Below are 20,522 nucleotides of genomic sequence, written 5' to 3' on the forward strand. Positions count from 1 at the left end.
GGACCCAGGTTCAATTCCCAGCAACCAATTGGCAGTCTGCAACTTTGTGTAACTCTAGTTCCAGTGGATCTGACTACCTCACACAGACATATACTCGGGCCAAATACCACCACACATAAAACTTAAATGAATAAATAAATAAAAATTTAAAAGGAAAGAAAAAAGAAAGGTATGCTATCATCTAAGTACCTTCAAGACGGGCGGGAGAACCCAGCCTGCTGTAGACTTATGTATAGCTGGAATGTGACCTACACCCTGGGTAGGGAGCCTGTAGACGGTGCCCAGCCTGTTACGCCAGCATACACATCAGCTGGTGTCTAGGGCAGCACCTTCAGAGGCTGGTCTGACTCACCAGGTGACTACAGTGACTCGGCCCAGCCCCTCCCTGTGAACCTTCACACACACCAACACAGATACACTCAATACCCAGACCTGCCAACAGTATTACGACTTCCCACAGAACCACAGCTCATTACACAGGAACTAGACCCAGCATCAGTCAGACACTGAAGAATCACCTATTCTGTGATGGAACCCCTGGAGGGATCCTTAGTGGGCAGTGGATCATAGGCTTTGGAGTCGGCAATGGAGGAGACCCAAGAAAGCTGCCTCCCTGCAAGCAAACCCTCCTCACACACCCTGGGCCCACAGGCCTCATATCACACAAACACCAGTAGCTTTGCTCCACCTGGGGCTGTCGGGGGCAGTGTTCCAAAATTAAGCAGCCACACACTTCTGGCTGTATTACCAAGAGACTGTCCAGAGCCAGGCCACTTAGCGCCTGGCGGCCAGGCCTCCTCCCGCTAGGCACCTGATGCCGGTGAATCCTGCCAGCACCAGTCAGGCTAATGAAGCCATTATGCCAATCAGAGGGACAAGACACACAGGGATCTTCTGCAGCCTGGCTAGGTGAGGCTAGGGCACATTTGGCACAGCTGGCACTCAGGCCTCCCCCCCCCACACCAACCTAACTAGTCCCTTGGGACCTGATTGATGTGAGCCTGCTCCAAGCCAGGGACACTTCTCAGTATGGACACCAGCCTGGTAACGGGGGCTTTTGCATGGACATCATGTCACCCCAGACTGTCTCTAGGGCAGTACTTGGCACACAGCCTCATCACACTTTCAGATGGTGCCTCATATATGTGTGGGTCACAGATGTGAATAAAGCAGAGAGAGCTGAGACCAGAGCGGTTAGGACATGACCATCATTCATGAATCCCACCCTGAGCCCTCTGCTGAGGACAGCTCCCTTGGTTCCTCAGTGTCTCCACGTGTTGGATGGATCTACCTCACCCTCTGTATGCTTCGTAAACACAGACACCTGTGCCAGTCTGCCCCTGTATAGTACCCTAAAAGGCCACTTGAGGGTGGAGGACCCAGGCAGATGGCAGGACTGGGCCGTGGCTGGAAGTGCTCCACGACCTTCTGTTACTGACCCCCAGGAAGGCCTTCACACACTGTTATGGGCTTCCCAGTCCACAGCAGTCACACACTGTGAGGAGGAAGAAGACACCAGTTCTGGCTCAGGTCCAGGATGGGCAGCTCCGGTTTCCTGCTTGGCTCTGGTTCCCTTAGGCAGGTGCAGCCCACGGGAAAGCAGGGTAAAACTGAGCAGGGCCACTAAAGCTCTCTAAGATTCCTCTCAGACTCAGGATGGAGAGGGTACAGTCAGGTGGTCCTAGGGGTAAAAAGGAGCCCGAGGTCATGTGTGGCCAGCTTCCAGCATCTCCTGAACTGCACATCCCATGCCCCACTCTTGGATTCCATGGGGACACCTTTGGAAACATAGGGAAGACGGTGCCCCACACAGCCTCCTATATTCATCTTTAAGGCCATGAGTCAAGCCTGTTACCCCCTGTGATCTGAGCAGCAGTAATGGGGTCCCCAAAGCTGCTGAAGGCCCCTGAAGCTGGATCACCCTGAGCTCCCTGCATAGAGGGGAAGCTACACAGGAGCCCTGCCCCCCCCTGGTTCTTTGCCAGCTACAGAGATGTTTTTCCACACAATGCAGTCCTGTGAGCGTCACACCGTCTCCCTAGCTCACCACATGAGGCGGCTCTTCCCAAACCAAGAGGATCAGGAATACCAACCAGGGCACCTGTCGCAGGATCACGGTGTCCCAGCCTTACCACTGGCCCTTACAGCCTTCCTGCTGCCTTCCGGCCCACAGACAGGGACAGTGTCAGACCCAGGGCCACACACGGATAGGAACTATGGGCTAGGGGGACAGGCCAGGACGCTGCTGCATGCTACAAGGGGCCATTTGCTCCTGGCAGCAGGAATCAGAGATGCAGTAACTGGATCCTGCAGAGGATCTGGCGGCCACTGAGGGTGGAGGGCTGCGATCAGGTTGCCGCCCTGCTGTGAGTTTTCCACTGGGCAGCCTTTTCTACCTTGGGAAAGAGCTGGGCTGGACTGGGGGGGTCTAAGCTGGGGGGTGGAAGGCTCTGGAGCAATAGGCAGCAAGAAGAGAAGTAAGAGATGAGGGACCCACAAGATAGGACGTAGGACCCAGTCAGCCGTGGGTGAGGACAAGGAGGCGGTCAGTCTTGCTCTTGTCCTGCTGGGCATCAGGCTTTGGACCTGGTGCTATCCAGGAGCCGCTGAAATCCAAGCTGGGGGTAAGGCAAGGTGGCTACTCCTCCTAAGCCGGTGCATCTCTGATCCGCCCCCCTCACCCGCCCTCGGCTGCCCGCTGGCCATGTAAGATCTGCCGGGGTGGCCAGGGCCACAAGACAGAGGCAGTGTTGGAGCAGGTAGTGTCCATGTCACTGGCTAGGCTTGGAGGCCAAGGGCCAGCTGAACAGAGCTGGGCCTCTGGGGAGGCCACAGGGTCCCTGAACACTCAGAGCTTCCCAGGACCCTGAAGCAACGTGGCTAGCCTCAAAGATGCCAACCAACGGATTGCACCAGGTACTGAAGATCCAATTTGGCCTTGTCAACGATGCCGACCGCTACCTGACAGCGGAGAGCTTTGGCTTCAAGGTCAATGCCTCGGCACCCAGCCTCAAGAGGAAGCAGACGTGGGTCCTGGAGCCTGACCCCGGGCAGGGCCCCGCTGTGCTGTTTCGAAGCAGCCACCTCGGCCGCTATCTGTCAGCAGAAGAAGACGGACGTGTGGCCTGTGAGATGGACCGGCCGGGCCGTGACTGTCGCTTCCTGGTCCTGCCACAGCCTGATGGGCGCTGGGTACTGCAGTCAGAGCCACACGGCCGCTTCTTCGGTGGCACCGAGGACCAACTGTCCTGCTTCGCTACGGCTATTTCCCCTGCAGAGCTGTGGACCGTGCACCTGGCCATCCACCCGCAGGCTCACTTGCTGAGTGTGAGCCGTCGGCGCTACGTGCACCTGTGCCTGCAGGAGGATGAGATGGCGGCAGACGGTGACATGCCGTGGGGTGTGGATGCATTGCTCACTCTCATTTTCCAGAGCAGGCGGTACTGCCTCAAGTCTTATGACAGCCGCTACCTGCGCAGTGACGGCCACCTCGTCTGGGAGCCTGAAGCCCGCGCCTGCTACACCCTAGAGTTTAAGGCAGGCAAGCTGGCCTTCAAGGACTGCGATGGCCGCTACCTGGCACCCACGGGGCCAGCCGGCACACTCAAGGCTGGCCGCAATACAAAGCCCGGCAAGGATGAACTCTTTGACCTAGAGCAAAGTCACCCACAGGTGGTACTGGTGGCTGCCAACCACCGCTATGTCTCTGTGAGGCAAGGTAGGTTGTGTGTGTGTGTGTGTGTGTGTGTGCAGCTAACACTGTGTTGTGTGTGCTACATGTGCCGGGTTGGGTGTGTATCCATTGGAGATGGGTATTTCTGCATACAGTATAAGCCTATGGGCCTACTGAGGCCTGGTGTCTTCAGAGGAGTGCTCATCACTCTAGACATCTAGAGAATGTCAGCTGAATCTGGTGCCTGCTGGACTGCAGCTCTCTAAGACTGGAGGGAGAGGCAATGGCAGAGTCTGAGGGCAGTGGGAGGGTGGGAAGCAGACTGGAGAGGTCCTGCACTTTCTTGCTCTTCTGCCACCCCACTTTCTGGTCTTTGAGGGAGACGAGGGAGAGAGCAGGGCAGGGCAAGGATACCACTTTCATATGCTTGACCAGTGGGAACGTTGTGGGGCCCCAAGAATGGGAGAGTTCATTGTTATCTTCAGTGTTAGCAGATACAAGCCAAGGCCACCTTGCCCAGAACCTGTGCTTCTAGGGGAAAGGCACACAGAAGTGTGGGTGTGGCTTGGCTTTTCACTTCCTGGCCACTGATCACTTGTGTGACACCTGAGTAGTTTGGGGTAAACATAGTGTTCCTACTGCCCCAGAGGAAGCCAAAAGTCTTAGTGGCCCTAGGCTACTGGCGTAACCCTGGCCTAGGCTAGAAGGCAGAGTTGTTTCCATCCTGGGTTCTGGGCTCATGTACCCCCAGGGTACCTAGACATACCCTGACCTGGGTTCTCTGGGCTCAAATGAAGATGTGAGGCAGGCCCTCCCTACTCATGTAGACCCCTTTCATGCCAGCACTTACCAGAGAAGGGGCAGTTCCCACCAGCCTCTCGTACCACTGGCCACTGCAGCAACCCAGTCTCTGGGCATCTTTGGGTCCTCTCCAGATGGTCAGGGACACCCATGTGAGAGGCCAGCCTGCCCAGGACCTACAGCTGCAGTCGTGGCATTGGAGTCACCAGCATGTGTCCTTTCCCATCACCACCCCAGCAGTCCTGCCGCACCACCTGGCCTGGAGAAGGCTCAAATTGTCCACAGTCCTTAAACTAAGCAAGCTAGGTGGGCCAGTGGTAGTGCAGTGCTTCCCGGAGGAGGAGGTGATGGTAGACAGAGTGTACAAACAGCCTGTAAGAGAGACTCGGGAAGGAGGCGCCAACAGCAGTGTCAATACTGGTGGCCATGCTATGGGGCATCGGTAGTGACGTTAATGAGGTGATGGAGGGGTGGGAGTGGTGGAGGGCTGGAGATGGTGGTGTAAGGAGATGGTGGAGGTGATGACGGGGATGTGATGGAGGGGTGGAGGGTGTAGTGGCTGGGGAGGTAACTCTGGTGAGCACTTGCCTAGTGTGTACAACACCCTGACTCGCACCCCCAGCACTGAAGAAAAAAGATGGGGGATCTGGTAGTCATGGCACTGGGTAGAATAGTGTCTGTGTGGATTACTTTCCAGCCTTTAAAAAAAATTATGTGTATATGTGGGGGGGGGAAGGGTATGTGCGAGCGAGTGCAGGTGCCTGCAGAAGCCAGAAGAGGGGGTTACATCATCTAGAGCTCTAGTTACAGCTGGCTGTAGATCATAAGGGTGCTGAGGACAGGACTCAGGTCCTCTGCAAGAATGTAAGTGTTCTTAAACCCTGAGCCATCTCTCCAGCCCACTTTTTAGTCTTTTAATTTTTATTATTAGCTGGGTGTGGTGGTGCTCGCCTTTAATCCCAGCACTTTCAATGCAGAGGCAGGTGGATCTCTGAGTTTGAGGCCAGTCTGTTCTATGCAGTGAGTTCCAGGACAGCCAGAGCTATATAGTGAGACACTGTCTTGAAAAAAAAAGTGTGTGTGTGTGCACATGCATGTCATGCATGACACACTTATAGAGGTCAAAGCACAACTTTGAGGAATCCTTTTTCTCCTCCCACCTTTACATGGATTCCAGGGATCGATCTCAGATTCTCAGGCTTTCACAGAAAGCACCTGAACTTGCTAAGACATCTCACTGACTTCAGCCTCTTGACCACCCTGTATGTGATTCCATCCCTTTGGTGGGGGGTCTCCCACTAAGGACTTGGAAGTAGAGACACCAAGTGCTCATCTCTGCTTCTCTGGGCTGGTGATGCCAGGCAGATGTCCCAGCCTTGCGACTAGTGTTGGGGAGAAGGCAGGTCTTTGTGTTGGGGTGGAAGTGATATTAGGTTCAAGGCAGTCTGAGAGGTGGATTTGGGCTTGTTTGTCCTGGCCAGCATAGTATCTATGGAGTAGCAGCCCAGCTTGACCTGGTCACCTGGAGAGACAGTCCCAAACTTGTCTTCTAGTCAGGAGCTGCTTATGGGTCACCAATTTACAGTTTGTCCCACTGGACTTCTTTGCTGTCCCTCCACAGCCATGCCAGGTGGTGTCTGCCTTCACTGGCCCTGCAGGGCTCACGGGCAGCCCAGCTATACGCATTTGTTTCTGCCAGTAACAGACTGACTCAACCATTCCCTGAATCCTAGCAGATATACCTCATACTCATTATCCAGAAACAACCCCTCAAGAGGGGTAAAGTCATCACTGTCCAGATCATTCTGGATTCTGTGCCCCTCCCACTGCCAGTCAGTTCCCTAGAAGCAGGTGAATATGAGGAAGAAGACGCTTGGTAGCATTCTGTCTGCAGAGGCAGGCGATGTGGGCACAGAGCACCTTGGCCTGCAAGATGGTATGTGGCATTGGCTGAAGTCAATGATGGTGCTAGTTGGCGTGCCCAGGTCACATCCTTTGACCTGGTTCTGCCCGCTGTCCCTGCAAGCTTTATTGAAAGCCCACTTTTCTTGCAGCCTGTGCATTCATCCATCTGAGACACATTACCGGGACTTTCCCATTGGCTTCTGTTCACCATGAGGCTTGGTGCATGAGACTGAGGACTCTCCTTGGTTCCAGCCATCCAGTTTAGTGTTTGTTGCTAGAATGATGGAGCTGGCAGGGGTGGAGACAGTGAAAAAAAAAAAAAAAAGACTGGGGTCTTTGTGGGCCAGGGCTGGGGAGATGGCTCAGCCATTAAGAGCACTGGCTGCCCTTCCAGAGGACCCGGGTTCAATTCTCAGTACCCACATGGTGGCTCACAACCATCTGTAACTCCGGTGCCAGGGGATCTGACTTCCTCTTTTGGCCTCTAAGTGCACTGCACACAAGTGGTACAGACATGCACACAGGCAAAACACCCATACACATTAAAAAAAAAAAACAACTCAAGAAACTATTAGACCCTTGTCTGGGATATGCTAGCTGCTCTTCTGCATGGAAGCAGTGACCCCCAGTGTGAGGGTGCCTGGGCACAGCCTTTGGGAGCTAGAGAACGGCAGTGGACCTCACCCTCTCCACTGGTGGCTGCCATTTGGTTGGTCCTCTCTTCTCCTTCAGGGTTGGATCAGACGTGGCCCCACCTTTGGGCTTTTCCCCTCCCACCTCATTAGTTACACCTTGAGCCCCTGGGGCTCATGGAGCTTCTACCTGCCACACTCAGTTGCCAGGAAACTGATGGGTTTGTGGGAGGGGCCAGGGCTTATAGGACAATCCTGAGGAGGTTTCAGTGTCTGCATGCTGCACCAGGACGTGGAACAGTTGTCGATCTGTTCCATTACACAAACACTGGGCGGGTCCTGGGCAGCCTGCCTTCCCCTAGGGCTCCAGGATACCCAGTACATGTGTGGGAGGTAGGCTGGTTCCTAGTCCCTGGCTATGATCTAGGTCACCTCAGGGGGAAGGTCAGAGACACCCCTCCCCCCAGCAGCTTAAGGGTGAATTATAGATAGAAGCTGCTTTAAATCCTGGGTCAAGAGAGCAGGAACAAGCAGATTACTTGCTGATTAGCAGAATGGGGATTGGCAGCATGAAAGGTACTATCTCAGGGAGCGAGGAAAGAGCTGGGTATGTGTGGGGCACACTGGTATCTGGATGGTCCTGGGCAGAGTTCCCTTGCTTCTGACAGATGGCTTCCAAATCCCGAGATGAGAGCTCTAGCTGAGACTCTGTCTTCATGGCATCCCAAAGCATGCTTCCCTCCCCATCTATGCCTCCCAGGAGCTTTGAGGAGCTTCACTGTCTTCTCCCTCCAGGAATCAATGTCTCAGCCAATCAGGATGAAGAACTGGACCATGAAACCTTCCTGATGCAAATTGACCAGGAGACAAAGAAGTGTACTTTCTATTCCAGCACTGGTGGCTACTGGACCCTGGTCACTCATGGGGGCATTCAGGCCACGGCCACACAAGTGTGAGTGCACCTGTCCCTGTCTGCATCGCCCCCCTGCCATCACCTCCATCACCGTCACTTACAAACATGACCATCACTGTCATCCCACACACACCTTTCTTGTTTTGTTCTGTTTGTGAGACAGGGCTCACTGTGTAGCCTTGGAACTATTATAGACCAGGGTGGCCTCCAACCCAGAGACGTGCCTCTGCCTCCTGAGTGCTGGGATTGGAGGCACGTACACCACCGCACCCAGTGACCATGATCACTTCTGTCATCACCTCCACAACCATCATCCCCACCAGCATCCGAGCACAGCTTATCTATGAGGACAGCAGCCTCGACAGCAGATGTTCACTGGCGTGGGGAGCAGCTCCCATCAGCCATGGATATTTCTGCAGAGGGCAGGCTCCTATTTCATCCCTGGAACCCAAGGATAGGGAGACCAAACTGCGCCTCTCTCTCTGAGATCTTGTCTGTGTCTCACCCACCCCCAGTTCTGCCAACACCATGTTTGAAATGGAATGGCGTGGCCGGCGGGTGGCACTTAAAGCCAGCAACGGGCGTTACGTGTGCATGAAGAAAAACGGGCAGCTGGCCGCCATCAGTGACTTTGTGGGTGAGCAGTCCCTGCCTTCTGTAAGTTGGGGCAGCTTTCCACCCCTCGCCAGTGCATCTGAGCCCCCCCCCCCCACCTCATTCATCAGGGAAGAAGTCAGATCCCAGGGTCTTTTCCTTTACTGTCTTTGGGGAACCCTGGGTACTTCCTTAGCCCCTGTACATTAGGAACGTCTAGGCTCTGTCCGTTAGGTTCCTTGCCACAGCAGCACACCAGGCAGTGGCCCACCTGGACCCCCAAGTCCACGGCCTGCATAGGACAAGTAGGGGCAGGAGCAGTCCATAGCGTCCTCTCCCTTAGGCGAAGACGAATTGTTCATCCTTAAACTCATCAACCGACCCATCCTGGTGCTGCGTGGTCTGGATGGTTTTGTCTGCCACCGCCGAGGATCCAACCAGCTGGACACCAACCGCTCCACCTACGATGTCTTCCACCTGAGCTTCAGGGATGGCGCCTATCAGATCAGAGGTGCGGGAACAAAGGATGCAGGGAGGCAATGGGAGGCATGGGGTCCGCGGGCCCTGCCGACCTCCAGCCTTGCCCCCAGGCCGCGGAGCTGGGTTCTGGTACATTGGCAGCCACGGAAGCGTGTGCAGTGACGGCGACATGGCGGAAGATTTCCTCTTCGAGTTCCGAGAGCGTGGCCGCTTGGCCATCCGTGCCCTCAGTGGCAAGTACCTGCGTGGCGGCGCCTCGGGGCTGTTGCGTGCTGATGCAGACCTGCCTATGGGGGAAGCTCTCTGGGAGTACTGAGGACTCAGGGGCGACCCCAGTGCCACCGACCCAACATTAAACCTTTGTTGTGCAGCTGCGCTGGGCTCACACCACCCAGCTTGGGGACGGGAAGGGTATGCACCTGGAGCCCACCCTTAGGGGTCTTCACCCTTCTGTGCAAGGATCTCCCCATCTTCCAGCAACCTTAGGGCAGGGCCGTGGCTGGAAGTGGGGCTGCCTCTGTCCCCTCACCCCACCTTGCTCCAGCAGTTGCTAGGCTTTGGGTCAGAGATTGAGGAAGGCCATCCTAACATAGGCTGACCTGACCCTACTTGGGGCCCTAAAGCCCTCTCCAAGTACTCAGGGCAAATGAGACCCAGGGAGAGTTGTAAGTCTAAGACAAGAAGTCACTCAGCCAGAGCATGTGTGGGGGTGGGGAGGCAATGTATGGCTGGCAGGAAAGGCAGGAGGCATGCTGGGAAGGAAGTTATGGTTGGATACCCACCCTACCCTTAGGAATAAGAAAGGGACTGTCCTTGGCTTACTCAGAGCGACAAGGGTCACACATCAGGGCATCCCTATTAACTCTCGGAGCTGACCTTAGCAGCCTGAGCAGGCTAGGTCTCAGAAGCTGGTGGGACCACGGCCTGCAGTATCCCGGAGGTCAGGCGTTACCTGGCATGTGTGGGGGACATCACACAGGTGCTGGACAAGACTGGGGGACCCCGCTGGAATAATGGTGGCTCTTACTCCATGATGACAGCTCAAGTGAGACTCTCCAGCTAAGACTGGTGCTGGGCCCTACTAATTCCACCAGTGCCAAGGTGAACAAGGCCAAGCCCTGGTGCCCCATCCCCAGGACCTGCTGGAGTTTAGGCTAAAGACAAACCTTGCAATTTCTGAGGACTATAATGGCAGGTAGGGGACACTAGAAAATGTCAGCTCTGACAGAGACAGAAGCCAGTTCAGCCTGGGAGACCTCTCTGCTCCAAGGCAGGCCTGCTGTCCTGTGGGCTGACCCAGCCTCGCTAACTTGGTCAGAGCTGACAGTCAGGCACACTGCATGATGTAGCTAGAGGCTCCCACTCGGAAGGTGGCAAGGGTAGCCTTGGGGACAAGCTGTGGACAGGGTTCTTAGCAGGCCAGCAGGCAAGGTAAGCCGGCAACCCTGACACTGAGCACCTTGTTATAAAAGCCAGGCTTGTACAGACTGCAGGTGTGTCCAGAGGCCATTCCATTTCCTAACGGCCTCCATGGAGGACTCTGTCCTGTAGGACTGACAAACACCTATGCAAATACCCTGTGAGGTGAGGGTGGCAGGAGCCCAGTCTGTCCAGACCTTGAGGGGCAGATCTCTGGCCCCAAATGGCCACAGGAGCCCTGGTGGAGGGTAGCTGGGCACTGTGGAAGCTGGGACGGGCTACCCACCCAGCTGGGCAGAGCAGAGCAGGCTGTGAAGAGGGTGAGGGAAGAAGTAAACATCACCTGACACGCGTCATGGGAAGAGCAGCTTGTCGGCACAGCACCTCACAGACAGCCCTGCAGACACGCTCTCCTCCCGTAGTGAGGACAGCAGCACCACCAGCAGCAGGGCACTGCCCAGCTGAGGAGGAGGCTGGAACACCGGCTGGAGGCAGCTTGGGCCGGCGGCGGCCGCATCTATAGGAGCCCTCCCATGGTCTTTGTGCTTTGGTTGAGGGTGAGCACTCTGCCACCTGGTGGCTCCAGAGGCAGCCAGTGCTCCTGGGATGTGGTGGGGTCAGCAGCAGAACAGTCCTAAACCCACAAGTCTGAGCCCCAGAAACCCTGTGTCTCCATGGCCCGAGTACTTGGGCAACGATCCTTCCCATCAGGGGTGCAGAGGTTGCAGTGGAGGGGTGCTGCCAGGCCAGCCCCAGAACCAGCCTGAGGGGTGTCCTGCCGTGGGGAGAAGCTGGCCAGCAGCTGTCGGGGAGGAAGAAGGCGTGAGAAGAAGGCAGCAAAGCCCAGTGGGTTCAGATGCCGCCTGAATCCACCTCACACCCCACTTCTTCAGCTCCCCTGGCTGACGAGCCCGGAGGCACAGCTGCCTAAGCCAGTGAGCCAACGTGTAGCCTTTTCCACTGGGGTAGAACCAGAGGTCAGCACGCTGGGCAAAGTGGGACAGAGGACCAGGACCCACCTAGTCACAACAGGACAAGGCTAGGGTTGCGTAGCTGCTTGTAAACCTGCAGGAGCTTCTGGGCTGTGGAGTAGGAGCTGACTTCATCCTCCGTACACAACTGGTCCCGCAGTGTCTGCACCTCCCGGAGCAGTTCCTGTGGGCAGGCAGCACAGCTCAGCCTGCGCCTTCACCTAGGAAACGTCCTGGACTTGGGAGGTAGTGGGTGGTCCAGAAAAGAGCACTGGGTCACAGGGCCTTAAACACGTGACATACAACCACGTGGATATAGGCAGGCAAACAGGAGATGGACATGACCCTGCACATCTTGATCTCATCCAGAGAACCCAGCCCACGCTGAAAACTGGGCAGCCCCACATGGCTGGTGCCCTCTGAGTACTGTCTTTCCTACATGCCATCTGGGGACATTCCTCATACCCAGGAACTGGGGCTCACCTGGTGGTTGGCATGGATCTGGTGCAGATACTGTATTCGGAGGTCAGGTGGGCTGGAGCCTTGGGCAGCCTGCTCTGTGACCATAGTCTGGGGAACAGAAGGGTTGCGGGTGGGTACTGGAGAGTGCTTCCCAGAGCGAATGCCTCCGTCAGAGGCCAGGGTCTTCATGTCCTCAGATCCTAGTGACCACTTCTTATCTCTCTCCCCAAACACTGTCTCCTGTGGAGAGCCCACTCACTCACACCATGTTCCCCAGGCCTTTCCTCCTCACAGACGCAGGAGCTCCCACTCACAGTAATTAAGAAAGACGTCTCTGGAGTTTAAGTCAGGGCCTTCAATAACCCAGGATAGCCTTAAACTTGCTATGTAGCTCAGGCTGGGCTTGAATTACTGATCCTCCTGCCATAACCTACCAACTTCTAGGATTTTGGAATGTACCACTAGGCCTGACCAAAGACCCCTTTTTTGTTTGTTTGGTTTTTCGAGACAGGGTTTCTCTGTGTAGTTTTGGTGTCTGTCCTGGATCTTGCTCTGTAGACCAGGCTGGCCTCGAACTCACAGAGATCCGCCTGCCTCTGCCTCCCGAGAGCTGGGATTAAAGGCGTGCACCACAACGTCCAGCTTAAAGCTCCTTTTTAAACCCTTTTAAACCTAAACCCAAATCTTGACTCAGACAAACTTTGGGCTGGGCCTTAGGCAGGAGCCCCATCTGATTTATTTGCTCACTCCCTCTGCAGGCTCACTCAGGGCTGGGCATTCATTCTTGCTTTCTGAGGGCAGTCTAGCTTGCTAAAAGATCTTTTTAGATATGGCAAAGCCTTCGGAGCAGACCTACCTAGGCTGAATATCCACCCCAGGGTCCTGGACAGTGTTACCTTTGGGGAAGAACATCTGGGCAAGGTCCCAGTGGCTGTGGGAGATTCCTGTCTATAGACCATGGAGGTGCTTGCCTGAAGTTAACCTGCTGAATGCTACCTAGGGGGCAGTTGCACCATGTGATTCTCTATAAGGATCAACTGTGTCCCCTTGAAATCACACACTAAGTCCTAACTCTAGTTCCTCTGAAGGCAGCTTTTTCTGAAATGGGGTCTTTGCAGATGACCAAGATAAAAACCACTGGGGTGGCCTTAATCCTATGTGACTGTGTCCTTATAATGGGAAATTTGGGCAAATGGTGACAGAAGTTCTTGGAGGCTGGTGGCACCCCTGCTTTGGAGACTACTCTGCTAATAGTCCACAGCATGGGGACTGAACTCCCGAACACACAAAGCCCACAGCTGTGTTACGGCCCTGCTACTGCTACGCCACTCACTTTGTAGGTGAACTTCACAAATGGCTCAGGACAGGGGAGTCCTGTGCTGGGGCTGACCTTCCGGCTCTGCAGGCAGCGAGAACCTCTACCTGTCCCTCATCACAGAGCATGCCCAGCTCTAAGGCCTGATTCTCAGGAGAAGCAACCCCAGAGCACACAGGGCCAAGTTCCGAGTGGGGTTGGTGGCTACAGCCAAGAACTAACTGCAGAACTAACTGCCAGGTGGCCACTGTGGACCTTGACTGGAGGATGGGCCACACCAGTCTCAAGTGGGTAATGTCTCTGTGCTGACGTGGCTTCTTCTGCACCGATGAACTGTCCTGGGCTGATCCATCTACTCATAGCATAGGCGCTTGGCCTGGAATCCATACCTGGGGCTTAGCCCCAGATATGACAAGCAATGACTAGAAATTTATCAGACATATAGATCCGGCCATTTCTGAACTTGGGGTGACACGAGCTGAGAGCCCACCTAGAGTGTCTTGTTTGCTCAGAGGGCTCCCCCATGCACCGCGATGCCCACAGCTGTGGGTCCACAGAAGAAACCCAGATGGCTGCCTAGTGCCTTCAGAGCCTCCTCCCCCAACCTCCCTCCCCCGCCGGCTGTGGTACCTGTATTCGTCTGATGATGGCATGGTGCGCCCTGCACATGTTGGCCAGAGAGGAGCTCTCCACTTGGATCTCCACAGCCTGGATGGGCCCAGCGGGGCTCAAATCCGTCACAGCGACCTGTAACACACGAGGCTCTGAACAGCTGCAGCACAGCCTGGCTTGTTCTCCACATTTTCAAGGCGAGCAGGCTGTTTGCAATGGACAGCCATATCAGGACGACTCAGAATCCAATCCTGGAGGAACCACCTCATTCTGAGCTGCACCCAGACTAAACTTGGCTCTATGTCAGGAATGGAATGAAGGCCTAACACAGGGAGTTGAAGTGCCTGTCTGTGGATATCTCAGCACCCTTCAGGAGGTCTGACTGAGCTAACTAGACAGGCTGAGGGCTGGGTAGCCCTGTCTTGCTCTTTACACAGTGGCATAAGACCCAGAGCCTGGGGACTGTAGAAAGGCCTTGGCCACCAATGGTTTCTCCATGCAAGCACAGACTCTGTCCACTGCCCAGGACCATTGCTAGTTCTCAGCCTTGGCAGGGATCATCTGGCTTAGATGTTGGTCACAACATGGCTTGAAGGGGCAGCGCAGGAGGCAGTGAGGGGACTGGAGTACACGGCCTGAGCTCTGGGAGTAGAGGTCCATGGTCCTTGGCAGACAGGGCTTCCTCTCCAAGAGTCTCTGACAGTAAGATGTAAAGGTCTATTGCAGGGGATTCTGGATGCTAGGAGGACCCCCAAAAGAGGCTGTACAAGAGGGAAAGGCCGGAGGGGGTGGGCTGTCTCACTTGAGGCTCCCCAAAGGGGCCCACTGCCCTTTGGTGGTCCAACAGGTTAGCTGATACTGGCTTGGGTTGGCTGACCACCAGTACTGTATTTACTGTCCACTGTGACCCTGGCAGTGCACGTGATGGATCATACAGGGCTGGTCCTCCCAGTGGCCCAGACTGACAGGCCAGTTAAAGTAATTCCCATAAGCAATGGCCCAAGGACCCACTGAGGATTGTGGGCCCTGAGTCCCATCCCACACATGCAAGTGGCCCCTGCTTGCCTCATGGACGATGAGGTTGACATCAGTACCATCTGGGGCTATTCCCTGGATGGAAGACAGTGTCTGGGTCCTCACAACATCCACAGCAGCGTTCTCAGCAAGGAGCCACTGCAGGGTGGCGCTGCACAGGTGGGAACCTGGAAGAGAGAGGTGCCCGCTGGAGTGTAGGCAGGTCATACTAAATGGCACCTGTGTGGCTTCCCTCAAATGTTCCTTTTCCAATGCCACTTATGTGTCCCAAATGCCCACAGTCTTACCACAATAGGGAGCTAAGCTAGTTAGTTACCCAAAGACAGGAAGGAATGGGGTCACCAGGAAATCATGGACCCGGAGCTAGAACCTTACTCGGGGAGGTCCTCCAAGGCACAGGGTACAGTCCTAACTGCACTGTGGTGCCGACAGAAATGCTGTGCAGGATGGTTTCAGCCCTCCCCAGGACAGAATGAAACCAGATATATAGCCCAACATCCATTGGGAGCAGGACAGAGGAACCAGCAACCAGGACACTTCAGCCACACATCCGGTGCCAAACAATACAAACAGTTCAGCACACTGTGGGAGCAAAAGCCAGGCCCAGGGCTCTAACAGACCTCAGACAGACCAGCTTCTGGTCTGGAGACACCCGGTGCTTGATGTGAGAACTGACCAGGCTACTCTTTGCTGACACCTGTCTCTGCTCGGCTTGTGCCTCCTCAGTTTTTAACAAAGGACAGGACAGGGCGACATGACACAAGACTCCAACCGCAATCAGGACGCAGTGAACTCCTAAGAGCCACAGGCAGAGAGGGGAACATCCTACTTCCACAGGCTGCAGGGCCCTGAGGCCAAAGGGAAGCCGCAATGACACCAACCTGAGTGACCGCCCTCCAGGGCAGTCCTGAGGAGCGCCGCTGACACCCTGATGGATGCTGTGGATGGAGGCAGGTACTTGGCCCGTAGGGAGGCAGCGCCAGTTGGCTCACTGCCAGGGGCTTGGCAGGTCTTCAGGAAGGTTTCCACAGGCTCACAGGCAGGGCCAGGCGCGCAGGGCGCCTGTGCAGGTGGTGAGGCCACACCCGGGAAGCGCAGACACTGCAGCATGTCCACTGTGCGCTTGCACAGGGGCAGGCAGACACCCTCTTGCTTAGGAAGGTTGAGAGGAAGCTTCTCCAGATAGGGGACCTCTAGAGGATCTGAAGGGGCCAGGGCCCCACCCACCACCTCCCTGAGGCTGTAGAAGAGCCAGCAGGACATGGTCACTGGCAGGTCAAGCATGCCACTCTCACTAGGGCCCAGGGGCAATGTCACTTCCCGCCGACTTCCTGGGCCAAGTCTGTCCACTGGAATGGTGTAGGTAAAAGTTGAGCCAGCCCCATCCAGGTCTAAGGCAGAGGAACTGGTAAGCACCTGAATACACAAGGTCCAGCCCTGGTCCAGGCTGAAGCTGCTACTGTTTTCTAGCGTGCAGGTGGCCATCAGCACGTCTCGCAACTCCAGGCGGCTCCAGGAGATAGCAATGGTACATGAGATGGGCCGGACACCCTCCTGGCTGGACAGCAGGGCACAGCTCACATTCATGGCCTCGTTGAGACTTGTTATGGCCTTGTTGCGCTGGTCAACAGCTTTCTTCAGAAAGGACACTCTGCAAGGAACAGACACAACACCCAGGACAATGAGGTCACGGCAGAGGGAGCCACATCTGTGCAGCAGCTCTCGGAGGATGCCGGGGAAACCCTTCAGAAGCCACGTTCAGTTGCTTGACCTGATCTTTATTCTTGGCTTTGGAAGGCAAGAGAGGGTGGAGACACTGAACTGGCCTATACCTGCCAGGGATGAATCACCCCACAAATCTCCTCACAAAGCTCCCGAATAGCCCTTGCTCCTTGGCAACACTCCACAGTGACAGTGGGTGGTAGACCTATGGGAATATCCCCAAATCACAAGGCCATAAAGCCCATAGACCAGCAGCTCTAGGCCCAAAGTCATGAGGAGCAAGAGGACTAGCACTGGCCGTGGCTGAGGGGAAAGTTTGGGTGTTGGAAACTTGGCTGAGAGCAGGAACACATTGGCCTTAAGGAGCATCCATGGAAGCAGGCAAGGGATTGGTGCTAGCAGGCTCCTGGATCCTGTCAGAGGGAAGGTGAAGGGCTGAGAAGAAAGGGGTCTCTTGTCTTCTGAGGGCTTGAGTGCAGACTCTTTGGCCCCTGATGGAGATAGCCACACACATGGTTGTTATGCAGAACCTCCCTAGCCTGAGTCAGCTCCACCCAGGATGCTGGCCCCCAAGAACAAGATACAAGCTTTTCGTGAGCCAGAGTCTGCAGCTCACCTCTCAGACACATCACCGATGTCCAAGAGCAGCTCCTTAATTTTCTGGCCTGCATTTGCCATAGCCATTTTGGCAGGCACACGCACCTCTGAGTTCAAGTCCAGGCTGCAGGTGATCAGACGTCCTTTGGAAGACAAGGCCAGGAGCTCGGTGCTACCTGATGATGAACACATGCAGGACCAGTCAGCAGTGTTTGCTCTGGACTCCAGGAAGAGGGTTGGCAAAGGGCCAAGGCAGAGTCCAAGGAAGGAAATGAGGTGCTTGTGGGGAGACCAGGGAAGCCCACACCAAGGGGCTGGACAGAGGTGACCACTGGTTTCTATACACATTTTGGATTCCCTACTCGAGACAGTGTCAGCCCAGATGTGATGTCATGGTAGTGACTGATCCCCCACACAAAAGGGACAAAAGGGGCCAGAGGAGGACACTGTATGGCATCCAATCATTCAACAGTATCTCAGTCTTCAACAGGCCACACAGAGCAAAGCTGCTGAGCCTTCCAAAGAGAAGTGCCCTTGGAGGCCGAGCTCTGCTCACCTCATCCTCACTGGGCACATCTCAGGAGGCCTGGCTTCTCCACCACATCCTCCTGCCCTCTTCTTGGCACTGAGGGGACAAAGGTCTGCTTGCTTCCTGACTCCCAACATAGCTCTTACCATGAACCCTGAAGTGGGTAGTTTAGCAGCTGGAAATAAGTTCATTGGTGCCCTGGTCTCCAGCCACACCTATCCCTGCCCCGACCCTGTGGTAGTTTGGCTCTTCCAAGTGTTTTTCTCCTGATAAGCGTTTTCTGCAGATTTAACCTACTCATAGTGGATCTTTATGGGAAAGCACTGGGGAGAAAGGAAAGTCTTCCTCTCATCCCAGAGCCTGGCAAACCCAGCTAACGCTGTCTTAGAGAACTCTGAGACACCCTCTGAATGGCTCATAAACAGGTCATACAGCAGTGAAAGCAGGCTCATCTAGCCTCAGAGGACACAGGAAGGCTTGGTCTGACCTGATTTGAGACCTGCTGTGGGGGGATGCTCTTACACCAACCTCATAAGCCACATGTTGTGAGCTGGCACTCAACTGAGGAGCCAGGGCACACCCAGGTAGAGTAGCACACTGCCCAATCCCAGGCAGGACACACATACAGAGGTACCTCAACCCCAAGACAGGAGTGAGTGAACTGCTGGTCTGTGATAGGCCTGGCGAGAAAGCCTATACCTGCCACCTCTGCAAAGGTCTCACCAAAGAAAAAAGCAAGGAGCAAGGACAGCTCAGGGGAAAGACTGTCCTAGGCCCGGTCCTGTCCAACGGCAGCTCATACCTGTAGATGCGCTGGAGGATACGTAGAGAGTGACAGCGCTGCAGATGTTCAAGCTGGCTGGGCACAGCGTGGAGGGCAGACCTCCTACGGCTCCGTCTGGCTTCTCAGGGTTCCAAGGAGTTTCTCTCCGAGTCAAGTCTACCACACAGAGGTTTGAGGGGGTGCTGTGGTACATGTGGCCATCCCCACCACAGGCGGCACAGAGCACAGGCCCGGGGAGGCAGTACTCACGAAGCTCTGGCACCAGATTCCCTGACTCACTCCAGCTGGCCTTGATGGCCAGTGTCCGGCCTTGGTGGCCAAGGGCTACCAGGCAGTCAGAGTGCACATTCTCCTCAAGCAGCAGCTCTCTTGCCTCTTCCTCAGCATGTGGCTCTGCCCTCAGAGCCCCAATGAAGACCACAGGCTCCTCCAGGTGATGGAGGATCTTGACCAGGACCTTTGGGTCACCAGGGGCTAACCCACAAGGGACCAAGGTCTTCAGAACCACACAGCAAAGCTGGCCATCAGGAAGACCGCAGAGGATCACAGGGGACTGCAGGACGCTGGCATCAGCTCCAAAGAGTAGGCCAAAGAGAGCCTCCTCTAGCACGAAGCAGCCACAGCCCCGCGGGTGGCCGTGAGGTGCCCTGGAGCCTGGCGGGAACACACAGCACAGCACCGGCAGGAAGCAGGGTGCTGCAGGCTTCCCCGGCACCCCACCTGGAGGGGTGCAGGTAGACAACTCCACCTCACCAACCACGCCTCCAGGCTGAGGCTCCTCCCCTGGACAGGGACGCTCAAAGAGCTGCATCTTCCACTGGGTGGGGCCCTGTACCAGGGTGACCAGCATGTCATCCAGCACAGTGAAGGCACAGAGAGCAGCATCGGGGAGGACACAGGCATCTGGGTCCACAGGGATCACAGGGTAAGGGCGAGCCTCATCCTCTTTGTCCTCACAGGCCTGGATCACAGACCTTCAGGAACAATGGAACAGAAGTCAGTATTGGATGGGGTGGCGTCACCTTATGTTCAACAATAACCTGACTTGCTCTGAGCAGGCTAGGCAGATATCACAACAAGTGCCTGAAAGCGTTCCCATGGCATCCACGGGCCACTCAGCAGGTCACATACGCCACCCGACACACGGATCAGCCAGAAGCACAGCTCCACAGACAATGCCCATCGTGTGGGAATGACCCCCAGTGTGGCGTCTGGGCTGTCTGTTGAGTTTTCCCAGCACAAGCCACTGGCCATGGAGCCTGTGCTGTTACCACCAACAGGAGACACCTCAGACACCTGAGGGCAATAGCAGCTGTGCTCCTGGCTGCTGCAGACTTCACTACCTGAGCCTCAGTAGCTGAGAACTTCGTGGAAGCAGACACTCTAGGGTCATAACTGTTGGGGGCAAGAGGTTCCAAGCGCACATACAGATGGCCTAGACTGCAGTCCCCTGCCTCCTGCACGTTGTCAGTGGCCGGTCAGTACGGACGGGGCAAACCGGGCACTGCTCAAAGGAGGATACGACAGCAGGTCCACCATGGGCAGGCCTCCTGGGGCCCCGACTTGTGAACTGGCCGGCGCCGCGTGGGGCCACGCCCCCTCACCTGCTCTGGGAGTCCAACGACAGACAGTAGATGCCAGTCCGTGCACACAGGACGTAGAGAGCCCTGCGGATGGCCAGGAGCTGCAGGTGCCACACCTGGTCGGGAAACTGGTACACCGCCTGGGCGCCAGGAGAGCGAGGTCAGGCGAGGGCACACGCGGCCCCGGCTCACCTCGGAACGGCGCCGCCCGCCCGCCCGCCCCCCGCTCACCGTCAGCATCCCTCCCTCCTGGTCGTACACATAGACGAACTCGCGCCCTGTGGACAGAAAGATCTCCGCCTCATGACGCAGCACATGCGGCTTGCCCCCCGCCCGGCCTCCGAGCGGGCAGCAGAAGTCGGACAGGTAGTGCACACGCGAGGAAGCGCCCGCCATGGTGCGGGCGCCGGGCCAGGGCTCAGCCGCGAGAGGCGGTGCCGCCTCCAGGCTTTACGGCCGCCTACAGCGTGGCACGGCCTCCGCCGTAAAGCGGCC

At 56.0% G+C, this 20,522-nt stretch overlaps 2 protein-coding genes across 3 annotated transcripts; one reads left to right on the forward strand and one right to left on the reverse strand.

Annotated features, from left to right (window-relative positions):
- Positions 1 to 2,770: 2,770 nt before the first annotated feature.
- On the forward strand, positions 2,771 to 9,314 carry Fscn2 (fascin actin-bundling protein 2, retinal). The gene is made up of 5 exons (XM_006987692.4): positions 2,771 to 3,718; positions 7,807 to 7,963; positions 8,440 to 8,561; positions 8,862 to 9,029; positions 9,109 to 9,314. The coding sequence occupies exons 1-5, from the start codon at positions 2,893 to 2,895 to the stop codon at positions 9,312 to 9,314; spliced, it is 1,479 nt and encodes a 492-aa protein (XP_006987754.1). The 5' UTR covers positions 2,771 to 2,892.
- On the reverse strand, positions 8,658 to 20,512 carry Faap100 (FA core complex associated protein 100). Of its 2 annotated transcripts, none has more exons than XM_042283286.2 (10): positions 20,259 to 20,512; positions 20,049 to 20,167; positions 18,463 to 19,418; positions 17,151 to 17,307; positions 15,694 to 16,463; positions 14,843 to 14,979; positions 13,796 to 13,912; positions 11,872 to 11,958; positions 11,437 to 11,572; positions 8,658 to 9,015 (listed from the first exon to the last, which is right to left on the reverse strand). In XM_042283286.2, exons 1-9 carry the CDS (start codon positions 20,421 to 20,423, stop codon positions 11,441 to 11,443), a joined length of 2,640 nt encoding a protein of 879 aa, XP_042139220.1. In that variant the 5' UTR covers positions 20,424 to 20,512; the 3' UTR covers positions 8,658 to 9,015; positions 11,437 to 11,440. The 2 variants fall into 2 exon arrangements, with proteins under 2 accessions (XP_042139220.1, XP_006987753.1); XM_006987691.4 differs by having other exon boundaries at positions 8,658 to 11,219.
- Positions 20,513 to 20,522: the final 10 nt, after the last annotated feature.

Source organism: Peromyscus maniculatus, chromosome 8 (genome assembly GCF_049852395.1).
Source record: "Peromyscus maniculatus bairdii isolate BWxNUB_F1_BW_parent chromosome 8, HU_Pman_BW_mat_3.1, whole genome shotgun sequence".
Taxonomy (NCBI): Eukaryota; Metazoa; Chordata; class Mammalia; order Rodentia; family Cricetidae; genus Peromyscus; species Peromyscus maniculatus.

Coding starts and splice junctions, on each gene's coding strand:
- Fscn2 (XM_006987692.4), top strand. CDS start 2,893: ATGCCAACCAACGGATTGCACCAGGTACTGAAGATCCAATTTGGCCTT. Junction 7,964..8,439: donor CAGGCCACGGCCACACAAGT/GTGAGTGCACCT, acceptor ACCCACCCCCAG/TTCTGCCAACACCATGTTTG. Junction 9,030..9,108: donor TGGCGCCTATCAGATCAGAG/GTGCGGGAACAA, acceptor CCTTGCCCCCAG/GCCGCGGAGCTGGGTTCTGG.
- Faap100 (XM_042283286.2), bottom strand. CDS start 20,423: ATGGCGGGCGCTTCCTCGCGTGTGCACTACCTGTCCGACTTCTGCTGC. Junction 17,308..18,462: donor ATCCTCCAGCGCATCTACAG/GTATGAGCTGCC, acceptor GTTCATCATCAG/GTAGCACCGAGCTCCTGGCC. Junction 13,913..14,842: donor TCAACCTCATCGTCCATGAG/GCAAGCAGGGGC, acceptor CGTGTGTTACAG/GTCGCTGTGACGGATTTGAG.